Source organism: Camelus bactrianus, chromosome 9, assembly GCF_048773025.1.
Source record: "Camelus bactrianus isolate YW-2024 breed Bactrian camel chromosome 9, ASM4877302v1, whole genome shotgun sequence".
NCBI classification, from domain to species: domain Eukaryota; kingdom Metazoa; phylum Chordata; class Mammalia; order Artiodactyla; family Camelidae; genus Camelus; species Camelus bactrianus.
Window position 1 is genome coordinate 41,491,238 of NC_133547.1, and position 16,874 is coordinate 41,508,111.

General features: G+C 40.3%; 1 protein-coding gene across 2 annotated transcripts; it reads left to right on the top strand.

The window, feature by feature from the left end:
• Window positions 1–1,022: 1,022 nt before the first annotated feature.
• Window positions 1,023–11,317, top strand: DDX20 (DEAD-box helicase 20). Of its 2 annotated transcripts, none has more exons than XM_074370161.1 (11): window positions 1,023–1,545; window positions 2,298–2,392; window positions 4,114–4,282; window positions 4,880–4,994; window positions 5,115–5,257; window positions 5,399–5,537; window positions 5,639–5,697; window positions 6,602–6,684; window positions 7,027–7,159; window positions 7,260–7,361; window positions 9,790–11,317. In XM_074370161.1, exons 1-11 carry the CDS (start codon window positions 1,245–1,247, stop codon window positions 10,953–10,955), a joined length of 2,505 nt encoding a protein of 834 aa, XP_074226262.1. In that variant the 5' UTR covers window positions 1,023–1,244; the 3' UTR covers window positions 10,956–11,317. The 2 variants fall into 2 exon arrangements, with proteins under 2 accessions (XP_074226262.1, XP_074226263.1); XM_074370162.1 differs by having other exon boundaries at window positions 1,024–1,545; window positions 7,027–7,132.
• Window positions 11,318–16,874: the final 5,557 nt, after the last annotated feature.

A 16,874-nucleotide genomic window follows, 5' to 3' on the forward strand; every position in this document is an offset into this window, starting at 1 on the left:
TACAATATAAGGACAAAGGGAAAAGTTGCGATTGGATGCAGAATATCTTTAGATTTGGAATTGTGAATAAGATTAGGTTCCAGAAATACTAACATTTGGAGTTACGACTTAGACTTTGTTATAGGGACTTATTTATTCAATAAATATTGAGCACTTAATCTGTGTCAGATTGTTTTTTTCCCATTAGGGATACCTCAGAGAACAAGAGGGAACAGGTCCCTGTTATCATAGAGTGGTGGGGACAGACAGTAAACACATTTCAGCTAGGAATAAGTACCATGAAGAAAAATAAAGCAGAACAAGGGACTAGAGAGTTGTGGGAAAGGCCGGGGAGCCGACAGGATGGGGGCGCTGTCTCAGGTGGGTGTTCAGGAAAGCCCTCTTTGACAAGGTGATATCTGAGCAGACACCTAAAGTAAAGTGTTAAAGACTGTTGTCATCCATGAGATGGGGGGGGGGGGAGTAGGAGCAACACACAGAAAATGTTAAATTTGAGATGTCTATTTAGACATCGAAGTGGAGATGTTGAGAAGGGAGAATCTGAATGTACAAGTCTGGAGTACAGGGAGAGGTCTGAGGTGCGGATACGAATTTGGGAGCTGTCAGTCCAGTTGCTTGTTGCATTTCGATTGACTTTTATCAGAGCTCACCATGTGCCACGTATTACGCTACGGGCTGGGGACACAGAGATGAATAAAGCGGTACTGCACAAACATGTACCAGGCAAAGTGGTACATCCTAAGTCTCGCTGTACTCCGGGCGCTCTCTGTGAGCACGAGAAGCAGCGAGTTGGAGCGGGAGAGGAAGGGGATCAGGCCGACGAAACCGCGGAGTCGCGGCCGCGAGGCGGGGAGCGTGACGCACTGGGCGCATCACAAAGACCGCGTCGTGAGGCCAGCCACGCCGGGCGCGGGGCTGGGAGGACCCGCCCACAGAGGGCCTGGAGGCGGGGCGGCGCTCCTACCGTGAGCGCGCGGCGCCCTCTGCAGGCCGCAGGCGGCGACACACCGGTAGCTTCAGCTTTCCTCTCCTCCCTTTTCCTGCCTACCTCAGGCCACACTTTTCGGTTGTTGTAGCTGTTTCTGACTCTCTCTAGGCCTCCACCTTCCGTCCCTTAGCCCTCCTCTTCGAGGCCAGACTTGTCAGTGTCTTCGCACAAAGACTACCAATAAAGTTTTTCCTCTTCTCGCCCTCAGGCTCCCCGCCTCGTCCCAAGTACCGCGAGATCCGGCGGCGCGGCTACCATGGCGGCGGCGTTTGAAGCCCCGGCGGCCTTAGCGACCGTGGAGACCGCTGTCCCGGCGGAGCGTGTGGCTGCGGACTTCTCGGCCCCCGAGCCAGTCCCCCGGCCGGTGCGGAGCCTGCGGACGGCTCACGACGTCGGCGGCCCGCGGACCCGCACCGGGGACGTGCTGCTGGCGGAGCCGGCGGACTTCGAGTCGCTGCTGCTGTCGCGGCCGGTGCTGGAGGGGCTGCGGGCGGCCGGCTTCGAACGGCCGTCGCCCGTGCAGCTCAAGGCCATCCCGCTGGGGCGCTGCGGGCTCGGTGAGGGCGGGGGCCCTGGGAAGGCCGGTAGGGCGGGAGGAAGCGGGGCGGCGGCGGTCGAGCCCGCGGCGAGGGCCGGGAAGGGCTTAGGTCGGCCGCCCGGCAGGGCTCGGCCCGGGGCCAGACGCTGCACGCTGTGAGCCTGTTTGGTCCTCTGTCAAACGGAGGCGCAGTCTTGAAATTGAAGGTGATTAAGGCCCATCCCACACTGACAAGTTGTTCTACGTTTGAGAAAATAAACGGTAGTAAGGATCTCAGATGAGATCATCCTGGATTATAGTAGGCCCGAAATCCAGTGACAAGAGTCCTTAAAAGAGAAGGGAGAAAGACAGAGGGAAAAAAGCCATGTGACAATGGAGGGAGAGATTGGAATTATGCAGCCCCAAGCCAAGAAGTGTCTGGAGCCATCAGAAGCTGGAAGGGACCAGGAAGGATTGTACCACAGAGCCTTAGAGGGAATGTGGGCCAGCTGATACCTTGACTTCATACTTCCTGGCCTCCAAAACTTTAAGAATATAAATTTCTGCTTTCTAAGCCTGCCCCCCAAGAAAGAAACGGTGGAGGTTCAGGGAGGAGGTGTGTTTCTGGATAAGGCCTCATGTGGGTTTTTTGGTTTTTTTTTTGAGTTAACTAAACACAAAGATGCCAAGGAGGTGATCTCTGGAGACCGTTCTAGTTCTGGGATTTCATGTTAGTACCTAAGCTTCTTGAGTCAGTCCTGGCTACTGATAATTTTTGTTTTTTCTCCTCAGATTTAATTGTTCAAGCTAAGTCTGGCACTGGGAAAACCTGTGTATTCTCCACCATTGCTTTGGACTCTCTTGTTCTTGAAAACTTAAGTACCCAGGTAAGTTGAGCTCAGAGGACCCAAAGGAGGGTTTGCTATGTGGATTTTACTACAGGTAGAAGAAATACCAGTAGAGGTAGAAGTGAATTTGGTGAATGATTGAGTTAAGACATGTGAAAAGTATAAAAGTAAAGTAGACCTTAAGGCTGTTGAGTGGTGGTGGTGTGGATGGTGACCAAATATACATTATTAGTGTTAGAAGTTTGGAAATTTCTATTATTACTGCATGTTAAATAAGCCTGCCGTGTGTGTCAATTTTATCATTACTGGAGAATACGGATAGGAATTCTTTATTCTTTTATTTGCTCACTAGATTGTGGTGAGGTCATTCATGGTAATGAGGTGCTTTGGCTATTGCTGGTAACTGCAGGTGGTTCTTACAGTGAATGTATCATATTGATCTCCATCTTCTAGGTTCTCTTAGAGTAGGTCTAAGATGTCCTTATCCCAGATTAACAGTTGATTTGGGTTTGGGGATCATTTCTTCAACAAAGACTTGTTGAGCTCATGCTATATATGAACAGTATGCTAGGCATTGGGAATACAAAGATGAATCAGATATGATGCTCATAGTACTGCTGTGTGGTTTAATAGTTACAGCAGACTGTATTTCAAGTTCTCGGTCATGTGTATCTGGGGGTATGTCAAATGTTTTTTTACGCAGATACCCATATTCGTGATCTGTAAAGCTCTTTGAGTCCTACCTTAGATTTACCAAATCCTGAGTGATGTTGCACCTAGAAAATCCTTCTGTTTCCCAAGAACCTGGGCTATTCTTGTGAACTGAGATAAATGTATTTAAGATTTTGGCTTCTGACAGTTTGGCAGCAGGTCAGATGCCAAAACTCTGAATAAGTTCCATAAATGAAATTCATTTTTAATTTAAGATCTTTGTGTTATCAAAATCATGCATATTCATTTTTGAAAATTGGGAAAATTCCGAAAAATAAAGAAGTACCAGAAGACAAAATATAATCTCAGAGAGAAAATGCCATTAACAGTTCGGCATATTTTGTCTTAGACTTCTTAAGCAGTTTTTTTCCCCCTTGTAGTTGAGAACATGCTGTTTTACCTTCTCCTCCAGTAGTTATATTGCAGACTTCTCACTGTGCCTCTCAAGGCCTTTCATGACCTAGCCTCTGGAGCTAGATCTCTGACCCTAACTTGGACCAACCATGGGCCTCCTTGCCGTTCCTGAAAAACACCAAGAACACTACAATGTTAAGGCCTTTGCATTTGCTGTTTCCTTTTCCTGAAGACAATTCCCTGGGTTTCACATAGCTAGCTCAGCTCCGTGGTGCTCAGATGTTCTCTCTTTAGAGGGGTCTTCTTGATTGTACCATTTAGAATAATGTCTTCCCTTCCTTTGTCCCTTCTTTCTCTTTTCCCTGTTTGATTTTTTTCTTCATAGCACTTTCCATTACCTGCCTTTATTTGTACATTTGTTTATTGTATATCTTCTTATCATCCAAGAATGAAAGTGCCATGAGAACAAGGTCTTTGTATTAACTATTGTCTCTATAGCAACTTGTATGTGGCCTGGCACATAGTGGGTTCTTAATGTTTGTCAAATGAATACATAAATGAATGAATTTAAAATGATCATTTAAATGAAAAATAGTTCATTGTATAATGAATGTTCCAATCACATGTGTTTATTCTTCTGACTTGTTAAAGGTACATTTTATGTTTTTTTGTTTTTTGTTTTTTGTTTTTTTTAGATTTTGATCTTGGCTCCTACAAGAGAAATTGCTGTGCAGATACATTCTGTTATCACAGCCATTGGAATAAAAATGGAAGGCTTAGAGTGTCATGTGTTTATTGGAGGGACTCCATTATCACAAGACAAAACCAGACTTAAAAAGTGTCATATCGCCGTTGGTTCTCCTGGTAAGATACCAGTGTCTGTTCATAACTGGGGCTTTAAAGGAGCTGAACACAGTTAGTATAACAATAACAGTATGAGAATCTTTGATAACTATGGTAATTATTTTGAGGATTAAAAATGAAGAACATTAGATTAATGAGATATAAACACAGGATTGGATTACCAACACAAATCTCCATTCCTAAGGATGTTTAAGGTCAAGTATGGAATAGGCTTCTGAGAAGAAGAGGAATGAGATGACTTTTAGGAAGCCCTTTTAAGCTGTGGAGTAGGATGATTCTTGGTTTCCATATTAGTCTTTCGGTCAGGAATCACTCAGAATCAGTCTAGCATTCAGTGCCTTAGCAGTCAAGTCTTTTTACAGGAATAGTGTTTATTTTCCATACTTGTTGGTGATGAAATGTGAGAGAAAAATAAAGACTAAGGCAAGATCGGAAGTCAGGATTTCTAATTTGTGATTTATGTGTAAATGTCGAATAATGAGCGTTGGGTCAGGAAAGTCAGCAGTTAAGCCTGTAAGTAGAGTAACAACGTTGGCTGAAATTAGCACAAATTTGGTACATCATGAATACTTCTATATGTTCTCTTCTGGAATTTAGGCAGAATTAAACAACTGATAGAGCTTGACTACTTGAACCCAGGCAGTGTACGTCTCTTTATTCTTGATGAAGCGGATAAGCTTTTAGAAGAAGGCAGCTTCCAGGAGCAAATAAAGTAAGAAAAATAACTAACTTGACTATTAAAATGGTGTCCCACAGTATCTGTCTTTGGCTTTTCTAGGTGATGATTACTGTCTGATAGTTTCCATGATTGTGTTTTTCTTCTGTTTTGCAGTTGGATTTATTCTTCCTTACCTGCCAATAAACAGATGTTGGCAGTATCAGCTACTTACCCTGAATTTTTGGCTAATGCTTTGACCAAGTACATGAGAGAGCCCACTTTTGTAAGACTGAATTCCAGTGATCTGAGTCTCATAGGTGAGTATAGATTTTCGATGCTTACTGGGTTTGTTCGTGACATTCTGGAGCTTTCCTTTGCTTAGTTGGCTGTTGCTTTCTCCTATTTGCTACTGTGATATAGCAAATGTATTTGTTTTAACAGAAGACTCTTCTTTATAGGTTTGAAGCAGTTTTACAAACTTGTCAACTCATATCCTTTGGCCCATAAGACTTTTGAGGAAAAGACTCAGCATTTACAGGAACTGTTCAGCAAAATTCCATTTAATCAAGCCTTAGTCTTTTCTAATCTACACAGCAGGTAATGTGCCTTGAAAGGTCATCTGGTCATCTTGTGAAATGGAAGGATAGGTGTGGGCCAATATTTGTAAAAATTATAACCTTTTGTGTTATTTTTCATAGAGCACAACATTTGGCTGATATCCTTTCTTCTAAAGGCTTTCCTGCCGAGTGCATTTCAGGTAAGTTCATCTCTTACTTTAATCTTTGTTAAGTGTCCTGACTTGAAGCTTTCCCAAAGTCAGGAGGAAGAGATACCACTTCATGAGTTGTCTCGTGAATGTGAGGTTACACTGAGTCTCCAGAGTAAAGGGAATTTCAGATTTATTTTTCGCTGGAATTTGATGTATCAGTATCTTTGTTTTTTAAGAAGTAACATGATATATAATAAAAAAAAATAGAAAACTGGAGTTATATCCACAAAGAACTTAATTTTATAAAACAAAGTCTATCTTTGTTGTCTGGAAAGTATTTTGTTTCTTTATATAGTCATTTAAAAACACTAAGACTTGCTGACTGAATTGACTTTTATTGTCTTATGGAAGGCAAAACTGGCTCATTTTTAACACAAAGCTAAATTATTACTGCTGGCCTAATAAGAATGAACGATTTAAAACAATTTTTGATCAGTGAGATCCTTATTAGAGCTTGGTTGATAGCTTAGTTTTTAACCTGTTAACATAAGTTTGTTTAGTCACGGTGTATCATGAGACATGAGATAATGAGATATGGACCAATATTTTACCTGTAGATCACACTTTACCACTAAATTGGTAAATAGCTGATTAAAGCAATTTTATTTTCCTAAGAATTGTTATACCTGATATGTAATTGTTATATCTGCAGGCATAGCCTAGTCACCATTTAAAACTAAGCAGCCTAAATAATTTCAAGTTGATTGCCTAACCATGTTCTAGAAGATTCTGACTTTAGGTCTTAACCTAGATTTGCATATAAGGACAGAATTAACTTTGGTTGTTATATTTTTAAAGTGTTAGGACTGGAAATTATGATTTCTGCTTTTTGTGGAGTTGATAAATGTATCATAGCTTGTTTTTATGTGACTTTATTTTTGGGTCTTTTTAGGCAACATGAGTCAGAATCAGCGTCTTGATGCTGTGGCTAAACTGAGGCAGTTTCATTGCAGAGTCCTCATTTCCACAGATTTGGTAAATTTCTTGTTCAGTTTGGGTGACTAATCTATCTGGACATATGTTCTGTTATCAAATGTACAGATTTCATCTATTATTTTAGGTGGGTGTATCTGACAAGAATACCAGAAGATAATCGTCTTTCCAGTGCTAGGAAACATGCTTTCCTAAAAATGTCTTATATATTTTTATCTTTATTCTTGAAATTAGTTAGTGATGAGAAAAGGATTTTCTTTTCCTTTGTTCCTAAATATCCTCCTGTTGGATTTGGTTCTTGGTTATACCAGAATAATGCAATGTGCATTGTTACCCATGCAATAGTTAATGCAAACAAAAAGTTGCTCTCTTCTTCAATTCAAGACTTCCCGTGGGATTGATGCTGAGAAGGTGAATCTGGTTGTAAACCTGGATGTACCATTGGATTGGGAGACATACATGCATCGGATTGGCAGAGCTGGCCGTTTTGGTAAAAAAAGAAAAAGAAAAAGCTTGGGTACTTTCTCTACGGGGAAGAATCTGTAATATGACAGTTGGATGTGAAGTATCATTTTTCTGAAAATGATTTACTACTTAACATTCCTTCTGTGCTTTAGGTACTTTGGGATTGACAGTGACCTACTGCTGCAGGGGAGAAGAAGAAAATACCATGATGAAAATTGCCCAGAAATGTAATATCAACCTTCTGCCTTTACCAGGTATATTTTGTCTGTTTAATTTTGCTGTCGAAATAATAATGGTAATGATTAGAGGCCTAATAAAAATAATGGCTAACATAAGAATTTACAATGTGTTGGGTGGTGTTCTAAGTACTCTATGTATATTAACTCTAATTCTCACCACAATGCTATGAAGTATGTGCTGTTAGTATCTGCATTTTGTAGATGAGGATATTGAGACACAGGAAAGTTAAGTAATTTGCCTAAGGTCTTACAGCTAATAAGTAGCAGGGAGAGGTCTGCAAGCTAACTTATGACACATTAAAAATGAAAAGTATTTTCCTGTTGTATTAACTCTGTATTTTACTTTGTAGCCTTACAATTTGATTTCATTTTATATCAAGGAATGTATTTTATCTCTTATGTTACTGTGAAGATAATTTTGCCATATTCTCCTTTGTCACCTCAGGGAAGGAACAGTACCATTCATTTGGACACTATTATGAAAATTTTGAAGTATTTTCTTTTGATTTTTTTTCACTGCAGATTACTTTATTACCAGCCCTACACTTTTGATTTTAATGTATCATTTATCAAGCTGCTTTTTTAAACTGTCATCTTGGAAACAATGCATGTTTAAAACTGTTAATGATCTCTTGAACATTTTTTTTAAAAACCCTAAAAAACTCGTGTGAAAATACGGCTTATTTGCTATACAGCTGACCCTTGAACAGTGTTGGGGGTCGGGGTGCCCAGCCTCTGCACAGCTGAAAATCCCTATATAACTTACAGTCAGTCCTCCGTCTGCGTTCCCACGTCTGCTGATGCAACCAGCCGCAGGGTATGCAGTTCTGTAGTACAAACTGGGAAAAATCTGCATATAGGTGGACCTGCGCAGTTCAAACCTGAGTTGTTCAAGGGTCAATTGTACATGTTAATGTATGCACGTTAGTATGTACATGTATGTTGTATAGATACATAGATGTATACTTACGTAGTATATACATAACCTTCTAGAAGATGGGATATGTGGTTATTGAATAAATACAGCAATGAATATTTTATCCATTTATATTTAACTCCTTTAGTGGTTTCTACAAAGTTAGATTAAGCACAGATTTTGGAATACTGTGGATTCTATAGTAGTTACGGCTTTGTGACAGCTCATTTTATGATCTTTTTACAGATTTCTTTAATTGCTCTAAGCTTATGTCCTGATATACAAAGCATTGGTTTTTGGAGTAGATGGCCTTTAGGTTCTCTGTCAGTTCTAAGATTGTATTATGTTATTTCTCTCTATGTATGTGTCTGTTGGTGATCTTTGTAATTATAAATATGGAAGAACTAAATTGAAAATTGGTACAAGAGGGTTAGGACTTGTGGTAGGATTCAGTATCATAGCATCTAGTGATAAAAATAAAATTGGCTTTTGGATACCAGAAAATGACATATTTGGATCTTTATGAAGTATTAACAGAGGCCTGAAAACATGAGAATGTGATATTCATAGTGTTAGGTCTCTGTTGCATGAGACACTTGTGTGACAACAGATTGTGCGGATAAGTTGCCTAGAGCAGGATTAGGAGGGAAAGGCCTGAATGATAGGTCTCGGCAGCCAAAAGATAGCACCTCCATAGGAATCCGAGTTTAGTCAGAGGGTCTGTTCAACAAAGGATCAGGAGCCCCATCTGAAGAGGGATTTTAGTAGTGGGGACACAGACATGGAATACCAACGGCAGCAACACATGGACAAGATCTTTGTAAAGCAGGGGCTCTGTGTCCTTGGTCTGCTTAAGGTGAAAACTGGGCATACTTTGGAAAGGTCTGAGTGTGCAGGTGGAAGCAAATTGTCACACCTGGATGGAACAGGACATTTAGAGAGTAGGAGCCCTGAATTTTTTTTTTTTAATTTACAAGTGCCATTGGTACCTCAGATCTTTTCACAGCCATCTAGCTTTTTTCCCCTATAGAGGTTTTTTCTCCACTGTTGAGGGCAGTGATTTCTCCCTGTTAGAATATTTGGTGGCAGATTTACTTGGGTACAGAGTTACAGTTGTATTATTTCCCAGTTGGTAAGCTTTCGGAAAACAGTCCATTTTCTAATGTCTTGTTTTGCTGTTGTCAGAGAAGTACAGAGGAGAAGTTAGGGAGAGGGAGAAGAGGAGAGGTGGGAGGACTGCTGCAGAGCCATCCCTCACTCCTAGAAATAAGCCCTTTTCAGGTGGGAGGTGGAAGGAGATGTTGCTTGTGAGTCTGGGTTGGGCCTTGCATATTTTGGGGCAGGTTTCTTTTCTGCAAGAATTACTTAGGTTTTTTAAAATACTGATATATTAAGCTTCTTAGTATGTTAATTAGTACAGTTTGTTTCTTAACTGTATTTGACCATGGAAGGCTTTATGAAGCCATTGAAAAAATGCTAGTCGAGAGCCGCTTGAGAATTTGATACTTTTTTATTCCTTTTATGTAGATCCTATTCCTCCTGGTCTGATGGAAGAATGTTTGGATTGGGATGTGGAGGTCGAAGCTGCCATGCATACATATGGCTTAGCAAGTATACCTCCCCAGCCCCTAAACAAACAAATTCAAAAAATAGAGAGAACCTTTGAAACTCAGAAAGCTTATAGTAACCACGTGGCTTCATCTAGAAATACTTCTGTGTCTGCACTATCAGTCAAATCAAAAAATAATACCAAACAAAAGCTTCCTGTGAAAAGCCACTCAGAGTGTGGAATTGTAGAGAAAGCAATGTCGCCAAAAGAGCTGGGCTGTGCCATACAACTGGAAGAGCAGATGAAGAATTCTGTTCAGATATCTGTTGAAAACTCGGCTGATAATCAGCACCAAGTCAAAGAAGCTTCTGTGTCACTCCCCACAATTCCTTGTCTGTCTTCCTTTAAAATCCGTCTGCCATGCCCTTTGACTTTTGCAGAATTGGTGGAGGATTATGAGTACTTTGTTAAAGAAGGGTTAGAGAAACCTGTGGAAATCATCAGACACTACACAGGTCCTGGGGATCAGACTGTGAATCCTCAGAATGGTTTCGTGAGAAACAGAATCACTGAAGAGAGAGCACAGATACTGGCAAGTAGTAGCCAATCTGGAGATTCTGAGAGCGACAGTGGTTCTTACAGCTCAAGGACTTCTTCCCAGAGCAAAGGAAATAAGTCACACGTGGAAGGCTCTTCTGATACTCAGCTGAAGGACTCGGAACCTCTTCCCGTGGATGGCCAGATCTCTTTGGAACAACCTCTGAATGAAGGTGACACCCCTAATCTAGTAGAGTATCAGGAATCGCCTGAAATCCAAATAAAGGCCAGGCATAAAGAGGGGGCTAACCACAACCAGAGAGTTAAGCAGAGCCGGAGAAACCTTCCCAGGCGGTCCTCCTATCGACCGCAGACAGAACCGCAGGAAGATGGCTGGTATGACTGCCGTGGGGAAGCACATCCGAGTTTCTCAAATACCTATCAGGACTATGAGGAGTACTGGAGAGCTTACTATAGGGCCTGGCAGGAATACTATGCTGCTGCTTCTCAGTCGTATTATTGGAATGCTCAGAGGCATCCAGGTTGGGTGGCAGCCTACCACATGAACACCATTTATCTACAGGAGATGATGCGCGGCAACCAGTGACAACAGGCCGTGCACAGACCATCTGGAAACATCGACAGGTGGTGTCTTAGGGTAGCTATCCTCTTTGAGCTATGGTAGAGTGGCATTTAGAGGCATTTTTGAGGAACTGGGAAAGTCTTGAAGCTTTCTGCTGCGACACATCTGTTTTTCAGATTGTTTTGACCTAAACCAATTTAGGTCAGGTGTCATCTTTTTTTTTAAAAGAAACTTCATGAAGCAGATTCTTGAAAGAAAATTTTGGGGACATAGAGCTAAAGGTCCCAGGTGCCATTTTCTATAAGCCATTCCATAAAGAAACATTTAAAAAGACTTATACCACTGCTTGCTTTGAAAAGAATAAAAACAGTTGTGATTTGAAATAATGCTAGTTTATGCTGTGGAGTTCTTTCCAAAAGTCTTGGGCTGCATTTCCATAGAGTTGTGTTTTGAAGAAATTTGTAGCATGGTAGGTCAGAAAATCCCCTTTTAGGTTCCAGCAGGAAGGAATAAACATTGCTTCAGATTTTCCCATAAGTACTTGATTTGATGCTATTTTCTTCCCAGTAAAAATTATTCATTACCAGTAAAAATACAAACTTAGTCAAATGTGTTGATATGTTTATTATTCATCTTTTGAATGTCTTGTTTTTAAGGTGGTGGAAGCTGTCTGCAGTTTTGACGTGCATTATACAACTGAGGACCACCAGTGGCTGTCTCATTTTCCTTTCTCAGGAAAAGGAGCAGATCTTAATCTTTGCTGGTTTTTGAATTCTTTTATCCAAATAGATTTGTCCCAGAAAACTTCTCATTTTATAAACAAACGTACATGTAATTTCAAAGGCTTCATAGACCCTCTGAAGTCCATTTGTAGAGCCCAGGTTAAGAGCTGCCCTGCTCTGCTCTTAACCAAGGGAGGTTCTAGCTCTGCATTTTAAGTATTTTGTGGAAGCTGGGACTCATTCTGTTCAAACTCAAGTGTTCTAATCTTGTGTCTAATAAATTTTTTTCCTAGTTTTACCTCTAATGCTAGCATCCAAGTGTAGCAGTCATTTTTCTGAGATAATGTGCCTATAAATTATGATTTAGAAAAATGTAATTGGAAGTTACATATTGTCATGTCTTCTCTAGCAGTCATCTTACGATTATGCATTTGGTTCCCAAGCCTGTCTGTGAACAGGATCTGTGGTGAGAGAACCCCTTATATAGAGAGATAAGTATTTGCTTTTTAACAGGAAAGCTCTCCTTTCCTGTGTACATTCTTGTCTAGGCAGTGTAAACATTTTCCCCCAAGGCTGTCAGCAAACATCCACAGCCATTGTCATTTACTGTCCAGCACTCACATAACACAGTCCTAAACTGTTTAACTTGGATTCCTGTCATCTGGGTTGGGCAATGATTGGCTTTACTTATATGTATCAGTACTGTACACATATTGCCAAGTTAGAGTGAATTAATTAACACTGTAAATAGCAAATCCATAATTAGGTCCAGCCTGTCATTAAGAAGATGTAATTATACATTTAAATAAGATCCTGTCGCTGCTATATAATTGAACTTACCTATTTTTTTTCTTTCTACCCTTTTCCCCACAATACTGCCACATTCACAGTTTATCTGTCATTACTAGGGGATTTTAATTAGGATACTCCTGCACCTTAATTAGAAATGAGATTGCCCATAAGTCATTAGAAATTAATTGGATTCTCTCTTAGGTTTGTCTTATTTTATAGTTGCTTTTTTTTTATTAAAAAAATAAGCTGGAGGTAAGCATGTGTAAAACATGAAAATACTAATTATTACATTTTTCTATTAAGCATTTGCTAGGAAAATGTCAGCGTTTACCTTCCTAAATAAGGGATGCAGTTACGGTCTCTGGGAGGAATCTGCTGCAATTTTTGTGTTACTGTGTTTGTGTGGAAATGACTTTTTGTTTGGAATTGTCAGTCTAGGTGCATGTCCCCATAATGTGTTAGGAACCATAGACAGGTTTTAGTCAATTCAGTTGAGAATGTTTTTGGTGTAGCGGAGTTTGTCCTGGTTGACTCTGCTACCATCTGCTTTTTTACTTTGTAGTGGTCATTTAACCTCTCAGGGTCCAGTTTTCTCATCAATAAAAGAAGGGAGTTGGACTAGAAGATTTTTAGGGTCCCTTCCAGTTGTAAGATATAATTAATATATGACTAATAAGAGAAATTAATTTCTAGTTAGAGAAGACAGTAATCTTTATATGTGTATAGAGAGCCTTTATACAGTCACATAATTTGGTTGAGTGCTAGTGTGAATTGGTTTAATGTCTGAATTCTAGAATACTAAGTCAATACACTATTAACAGCTGTTCAGGTTAGGCTTAAATGAACTTAAATTAGGCTAGCAATATTAACATGTAGAGAAATATTTGGGAAAACTGCTTTGGATAATTCTGACTTAGAGAATACAAATTTTTTTGGATAATTAATATTTTCTAAAGAAGCTCAAGTATTGCAATAATTGCTAACCTTTTAAAAACACATGGTTTAAAGGTAAACTTCAGCCCCTGAAGACTAAAAATAATTGAACAGAAATTATAGTACTTAGGGGTCAACTCATGAGACAAGGGAGTAGTTTGAAGTTTTAGGGTTTTTTTCTCCTAAATATAAACAAACCTATGTTAATCTTAAAAAATACGATTATATTTTTGATAGTCACGGCTGATGTTGGAAATCCATCAAGCTTATTCTACTGTTATGGCAGAATATTTTTTATTGTTTTGTGTGTCTGCGAACAAGCACAGATGTCCCAGTTAACATTTAGTTTTTTTTTAGTGAAAAAGCATGTATTGACCGCCACACATGTGATTTTCCAGTTATTTTGCTCTGGAAGATTATTTGAGCTACGGATCTTAGTGACACCTAGTGGGTGATAAGGATATGAGCATTAGTGATGGAAATGAATTTCACAGACAACCTTCTAGGGCCTTTGGGCATCATTTGCCTGAACATCCCATTTCTATTTCAGATTTCATTGATTGGGATCTGGTGGTTGTGGGGAAATCAAAAGAATTCCCATTGTTCTTGCCACATGGTGGAATGTGAAAATACCTGTTGCTCTCACTACCTAAACCAGAATTATTAAAGTTAGAACAGATCTTCAAGATACATCTAATCCAATCCCCTCATTTCTGAGATGAGGAAAAAAGCTGAAGCCAAAGGAAGAGACTGATGTGAAGTCATACAACTAAGCAGTAGAACCTAAATGTGAGCCTCTGTCGTCTAATTTCCAAGCTTCCTGCTCTACCACATATAGCACTTAATTTTGAGTTTTCAGTTCAAGACCTTGGTTCAGATGAAGGATAGTCATTGTATTCTCAGCAGAACCACTACTGATACATAAAAGCATATTTTCTTTCAATAATACAGGGCTGAGCCTCAAAATAGAGCTGTTGACAAATGCGACCAGATGTTGTCCCTGTCAGTGAACATCCGTGACTAATGTGTACAAGCCGGCAGGAACCGGCTTGCGTGTCCCAGAGGAGCCGCTCGCATTGGAGGAGGTGGGGGAAGGGAAGATTAGACTAGACCTTAAGCACCCTTCTGAGATTCTGTGACTTTTCTCTGGCAAGGTAGAGAGCCTCTGTTCAAATTACCCTTATTTTCTAGTGGATAGCAGGAGAACTGGTATTAAAATAAACATTCGTAATCATTTTAGGATTTGTGGCACATAGTTCGTTTAATCCAGATTGGATACATCAGGTACAGCAGTGGCACATGACTCAATACTGTAAATGATATACATTGTAACATATGCACTACAGTTTCAAAAGAAGACGACAGGAAACTCAAAGAGTTTTTTTTTTTCCATAGAAAGTTTTCACATATTTATCGTCCTGCAGTTTTGTACAGTATTTCTTCTTTGCCATTATGATGTTGGTAAGCAAAGCCCATTTATTATATGAAAATAGAAAAGAACACACGATGTTTTTCACGATAACATTAATGGGGGAGGGTGACCTCTAAGGAAAACATTACATTGGAATGTCTGATTATCAAAAATATACCATCCCTCCCACCACCCAGGTTTGTAAAATAGTCTATTGGTCCAAGGAGCCCCCCCCCAGGACTTGGGTCAGTGCCCTACACTGGTCAGTGTGACATCACCCAGTGTAGTTAAGTAACCTGCTAAGATAAATGTCATTCCCACACTTGAGGAGAAAAACATAGAACATTCTGAATAGAAAACAAGACTCAAAAGGAACCCCTTTAAAGCTGTTTCTTTTTCTGATCCACTTTCTCTTAGTTCTAATGATGCTCTTCATGAGGCTGTTTGGGCTCCAAGGGTCACAGGTCATAACAATGGTTTCCCTTCAGTCACTTTAAAGCTTTGCAAATGCTGAGATTTCATAAGGAGATCATAAAGGGAAAAAAGAAGTTTTTGGGGTTCCTGTTTGTCATGGTTACCATGCCAACTAGGTTAGAAAGGAAACTAATATTGCCTTAGAGTAACAGCATTAGGATCTTCCTGCCTTGTAGTTACCTGGTAATGGAAGTGACGAAGCCTGGACCACTAGAATTCATTAATAATCTAAACATCTACGTTTAGATCGATTTCAACCACTACCTTTGCAAAGTTAAGAAAAAATGAGGAAAAAAAATCTAGGTACATCTTTCAATGTACACTTTTCCTGCCTATATTCTAACAAGTAAGTGACATGAACTGCAGGAATTGTCGTTTGAAAACTGGGTAAGGTCCTTAGCATATCCACGGGTTGACACTTTCTGTTAATTATGGATCAGCGTTAACGATCCACTTTAATTTCGGTTCAAATTCTTTGTTTTTCTTAATTTCGCTTTTCTACTTGCTGACTGAGTACTCCTGTATGACTGCAGACTCACGTGCTCCACTATCACTGAGGATGTCTGGTCTTTTGAACAGGATTCTATTCAAAGCTAGAATAGAGCTTGACACTCGTCACGATAGGGGATGAAGGAGAAATAGTGCAGCGTTTGCTTCTGGAGGTGCTCATTCAGGGTGGCTCTGACTGTAATGCTTCCCCGCCCTAATCATCACTTTTGAAATCTGGGGATTAGAAATATAAGCAAGCCTCAGAGTAATGCAACATGATGTGGTGGAAAGCTCCCAGGACAGCATGTCTAAGCCCTGGGATGCAATCTTAGTTGTGCCACTAACTTGCCACGTGAACTCGGATGTCACTCAGCTTCTTCCTGCCTGCTTTCCTCTCTGTGAATCAAGGATTTAGTTACTTGACCTACCACCACCAGAGGCTGTAGAAAGGATTAAAAGGACATAGAAGGTATGCTTGAGAATGTCGTCCTAGGCCTCTCTTCACTGAGATGAGAGAGCATTCGACGGAAAACCCTGACTGTTCATTTGTTAACCTATTTTTGACAAAATTGACAGTCCATAGCCGGTTCTATCTAGTGAGCGGCGGTTTTGTGTTAGTACAGTCGGGTAGTTCCCAAGGCTGTGTCCATTTACTGACATTTACACAAGGCTATGTCTCTAGTTACGGCACGTGTTCTCTGACGGGCCTTCTCTGAAGCACCGTCACTCTGAGAGACAGTGGGTGTAGTGAAGAAGCATTATACCAACAGCCAAGGGACTTGGGTTCTGGTTCCAGCCCTGTCGTTAAATGACTGCATGACGTAGAACAGGTCCCTTAATTTTTCTGGGCCTCAACTTTCTATACTGTAAAATGAATTAGATATTTTTCAGTCGCTTCTAGTTCTTAACTAGTTCTCTCTTAATTCTGTGTTTTCTAAGTTTCCATTCATTTGAATGTAGCTTATTGGTCTGTTTGTTTGTTTTTACCCTCCCTAGTTGAGTAGGATTGAGTGGAATAGGTGGTTTTGTAGATCTTCTATTATGCTGAAGTGGTTCATGAACTATGAAAGCTCAGGAGTTATTTCACCAGAAAGCCACTGCCCCCTGAAAACCTGATAACAT